This window comes from Adiantum capillus-veneris, chromosome 13 (assembly GCF_014529385.1).
Source record: "Adiantum capillus-veneris isolate H3 chromosome 13, ASM1452938v2, whole genome shotgun sequence".
Taxonomy (NCBI): domain Eukaryota; kingdom Viridiplantae; phylum Streptophyta; class Polypodiopsida; order Polypodiales; family Pteridaceae; genus Adiantum; species Adiantum capillus-veneris.
Genome location: NC_140943.1, coordinates 15,715,008 through 15,720,094, shown reverse-complemented (window position 1 = coordinate 15,720,094; position 5,087 = coordinate 15,715,008). Strand labels below are relative to the sequence as shown.

Below are 5,087 nucleotides of genomic sequence, written 5' to 3'. Positions count from 1 at the left end.
ATGAATTGTCAGAGAGGCTTGAAGATTTAGAAAAGCTTGATGAGCAAAGGGTAGCAGCTGTAGCTCACATCTATGCACAAAAGCGGAAACAAAAACAGTTTTCTGATTCTCATCTAGTTACCAAAATCTTAAAAAAAGGGGACTTAGTTTTAATCTATTCCCTTAAGCAACACATTCCCAAGTTTAAGAAAAAGGGAAATGGACCGTTTATCATTGACGACGTATCTCCAAGTGGAGCAGTTGAGTTGTTCACTCTAGATGGTGAAGCAATGGCTAACTAGATTAGTGGATGTTGTTTAAAGAAGTGCAATTTTCCACTAACCAATGAATTGCTAGAAAAGATGCATGCAACAAAGCAAAGAAAGATAAAACGACAGCAGATTATTGATGAAGCCCAAGAAGAAGCTCGGCTTTGAGTACTCAAAAGGAAAGCTGCTCTCAAAAATCAACACATATCTATTCCCATCGACACTCTGGAACTAGATGACTGACTATGGGAATTACAGAAGGATGCAGTGTCAACAGATGGTGAATGTAGATGGAATGGACCTTCACATCAAAGTACAACTGAACAATCATAGCACAAATTCACTGGTCAATATAAGAGCTTGAATAAATGCAGCTAGTTATTCCACATACAAGAAAGCAACAAATCAATCTTTGACATTAGGAATATTGGCTATTAAAGGATGCAACAAGAACCCAACACGGACACTGGGAGTAGTCAACTTAAATGTGATAGTACATGGATGTTCATGCTCTCATCAATTTGTATGCTTACCGGATGAACACATGAATGAAGCAATTATTCTTGGAATCTCATGGATGCGGACGTACAAGGTAGAACCAGATTGGGATACCAATCAGCTCAAGCTATCACCTAAGGACGGACAACTCATTGTTCCAATTTTACCAAGCAAAGAGGAATAGAAAGGAGATTACCAGCAGAACAAAACACAAAGCAATAAATCTTCTCCATCCTATCGACAAGCAAATTCTATAGGTAGCATGCAAGGAGTCGGGCATATATGGGTACCAAAAGAACAACTTTAGGACAAGCTGATTCAAATTTGGGTGCCCAAAACATCATTCACTGTATGAAAGACAATTCCAAGGTTCATAACATAGAGAAGAGCATCTTCAAGCAGGGAACCTAAAACAAGATGGATTTGGAGGAAAAAGGAGCACTTATCGTCTCCGCAAACTGTAAAACCGATGAAGCAGTGGAGGGTTAAGTCTCAAAACACTCAACCAAAACATTCCATGGAAGAAAAACCAAGATACTAGTGGCGAGTTAAAGCTCAACAACCATCATTATTGATATCAATAGCTCAGAAAATCAGCGTGCCAAAGCATCCTAGTGGTACAATAATGCAAAGAGCACACAATCTACAAGAATTTCTCTTTGGGAGACAGCAAAAGAAAACCTCGACCTCAAAAACCCTTGAGTTAATTACTAAAGACCCAACTCTTGCACAACATAATGGTTTGAAATGCATTGATCTTCAAAGCATGGTAGAGCCAACCAAGGCTATGCATAGACAGAATTGTTCAACCCATACACACAGCCGTCCCAAAGTATGCTATCTAGGAGGGGTGGAAGGGAACTAAGTAATTAAGGGCAATGTTTTGTTGTTGAATAAACACACAAACAATGAATAATCTCCAAGAGATTGAGTTCTGATCAATTCAGGGCTAAGTAGTACTGTGTGTAAGATAGAATCAGGAATTCAGAGAGACAGTGAGAGAACAAGAGAGACTCAGACAAAACATCAGAGATTGTATATCAAGAAAATCCTCAGTACAAGTTCCTAAAAAATACTCAATACAATCCCGACTCCCAAATTTTCCCATTCCCAAATATAAAGCTGTGCCCTGAATTCAGTTAGAACTGCCTGATTCTTGGTATACACTAACAATATCCGAATAGCTACTAACGATCAGACAATACATCCGATATCCGATTACATATCCGACTTTGTATTTACCCTTCAACACATGGCACATCCTAGTGGTGGATTTGACGAAATCCAACTCAGATCCACACATCCCTTGATCAGTAAAGACCAAGTCAAAAAGAAAATGCCATGATTACATCATATTAGACAATGGGTTCATTGGTAAATACTTCAAAATCTGACAAGTAATCTAGAACAAGCACAATAGGTTCAGAAACTGTCACTGATCCAACCTTAGCACCAACAAACACTTCATTATCTGGTAAAATAGTGATCTCCTGCCCATATGATCTTTGAATTGTAGACAAACCTTCACCAATACCCATATCCCTTGAAATTGGATCAACTGATATCTTCTTCTTAGCAAATGCAGATTGTGCAATATTCTTTCCTTTATAATCCTGAACCTGTTTTTTGTACAAATATCTATCTTTCTTTAACTGTTCCATCTCCTTTAGCAAATCAGCTTCATGGTTACTGACAAACCCTGATATGAGCTTCTCATAAGGATGCTTGATAAGGGAACCCATCTTTTCTCTGAAGGTTGCCCATACTTCTGCATACCTGTTTCCAAATGTTGCCTAAGGACTGACATGTCCCCTTCAGACATAAGAACACCATTGACATCTACTTCTTCTTCTCCCAACACCTGTTTCTCCAATTGCTCCAAAGGTTTAATTCTCTGATTCAAAATCTGATTCTCCACCTGCACTCTTTATTGACAGTGGCCAACTGTTGCAATTCTGATTGGACTTTTGTTTCCAAATCCAATGTCCAGTCTTTAAACATCTCCAAAGAAAGATTTTCCTTGGCTAACTCATTCTGATGTGCCACCATCAGATCCTGAATTTCCTTCTGATGTGTAACTTTGACATTCTCCAACTCTTTATGCAAGGCAATAGCATTGAAAGTTTGATCATGCAACAATATTTTTGAAACACTAGAATCAGCCACAGATTGTAACTATACTTCCATATCCTGCTGGTGTTGATGAATAAACTCTTTGATACCTAAAAGAATCTTATCTACCATTCCAACATCTGTTGGCTTGAAAGTCTTTGGAAAAGACAAATCATCAAAGTTCAGTTGTTTGACTATAGGTTCCACCTCTGCTTTTCTCTTCTTAGACAAAGTGAAAACCTTGCCAAGCTTGACCTGATTTGATGTCCCTGTATCAGTCTTCTTTTCTAAAATATCCATGTCCTTCAAAGAGTGTACAACTTCAGGAGTATGCACATTTTTGAGAGATTCACTGTGATTAGAACCTGCTTTAATCATGAACACATAAGTCTCTGCCTTCACCTAATCATTGAGTAGCTCTGCAGGTACTTGCACCCCACGAATATTAGGGTGTGGCTGTGTATACCCTTCTGCCCTACCTACAGTAGTCAAAGAAACATTACCACTGTCCAACTTTTGAACATAAGAAAACAATGCTGCCAAGTAGACACACAATCTACTATTTGTAGAAGCTTTCCTCCTGTCAGACATATTAATCTCCCCATTGATCCTCTCATAAACTAGATAAGCCCAATTAACACTTCCTCCTTGCTCAACAAAACAGAGAGGAGCCAAAATTCTCCTTGGACATGTAATCAAATTTAACTAGGAAACAAATTTTCTCTAGATACCACTCCAGCTGCTCTCTTCTAACAGTTTTGACATTCTTCAACATGTAATAATTTTTGCCACCCTCTCTGGCTCCAAACTCCTTCTTCAACAAGAAATCAGAGCACTTAGGAATTTGAGAAGTTCCATCGATTGGAAGCTTAAATACCTCAGCAATCAATTGAGGACTCAAAGCTACATTGGTAGACAGCATACCGTTTGTCTTTCTGACAATCTCCACTTGAGATTTAGCATACATATATGTTTCCTTTCCACTCTTGCCATGGAAAAAAAATAAATCAAATAAACCTATCTTCTTTAACCATAGTGAATGTACCTCTGCAGAACAGTCAAGGTCCACTCTGAAATCCACATAGGGCTCCATCAGGTTTGATACAACTTGATAGGTGTCATTGCCGGTGGGCTGTCGGGCTCTTCTTCTGCAGAAGGTTGGTCTTCAAGCTCAGGACTTCTCACGTCTATCCTCATGGACACTTGCTTTCTCTTTGGCCGCTTGTTGCTTGGCTCTTCTTCATCAAACGTTGGTCGGGCAACAGGTCCCCGTTTTGGTTTGCCCATCATGCATGCAAGAGAATGATGAAAGAGAGTAGATGGCTGAATAATAGAACGGCACAGGTGAAGAGAATCAGCCCGTACGCAGTGCTTGAAAAGGAAACGCGACCAGGAAGGAAATATAATTTGGAAACGTGAGAAACTCTCAACTCGCGCGCTAGAAACGTCAGCTAAGTGCACCTTACTCTTTTCAAGGCACTCATTAAAAATTGACCTTAGTGGACAATCATCACTCTTCTCGAGAAAATTTTGAAAAGCTGCAGTAAAAAAATATCTGACCTCCAATAATCCAATCCGAAAATCCCACAATTTCCAAATTCCGACATCTCCACCAAACTGCACCTGATTTCCCAAGACTTGAATATCCTCCCTCTGATTATTAGTATCTCTATACACTGCTTCATCCATCAACTCATCTACTTGGACAACTATTGCTGTAGGCCAATCCAAATGAGGTGGTTTACCAACAAAATTTTTCAATCTGAAACCATTAATTGGAGAATCCACGCTTGTCCCATACACATCAGCAACAATAAAAGTACCCCGACCCCTATCCTCAACAATCTGATATGGTCCCTTGTATCTTAAAGTTAATTTGCCAGGATGTGGTCCCAATCTAGAGTTATAAAGCATAACCCAATCTCCCACCTGAAAAACTTTGAACTTGATATTCTGATTCACCCAAGATTTTCTCCTCCTCTGAATTATTTCAATTATATAAAACTTGACATGTCTATCTTCCTTCAACTGCAACAAATACCTGCTTCTATGTTGAACATACATTTTGGGAGTCATTTTCTCAACACTCACCCTGAGACTAGGCACCACAAACTCCATAGGGACAACTGCTTCAAGGCCATAAACTAACCTGAATGGAGTCATACTTGTAGTCACTTTGAAAGCTGTCCTAAAGGACCACAAAGATGAATCTAACTTTTCATCCCAATC

The 5,087-nt window shown here is 39.2% G+C and overlaps 1 protein-coding gene across 1 annotated transcript; it reads right to left on the bottom strand.

Moving 5' to 3' along the window:
- Window positions 1–3,950: 3,950 nt before the first annotated feature.
- On the bottom strand, window positions 3,951–4,547 carry LOC147443640 (uncharacterized). Its single transcript, XM_086528024.1, has one exon. The coding sequence runs from the start codon at window positions 4,545–4,547 to the stop codon at window positions 3,951–3,953; it is 597 nt and encodes a 198-aa protein (XP_086384150.1).
- Between the last annotated feature and the right edge of the window lie 540 nt (window positions 4,548–5,087).

Bases quoted from the DNA above. Each gene is read 5' to 3' on its own strand.
- LOC147443640 (XM_086528024.1), bottom strand. From the start codon at position 4,547: ATGGATGAAGCAGTGTATAGAGATACTAATAATCAGAGGGAGGATATT.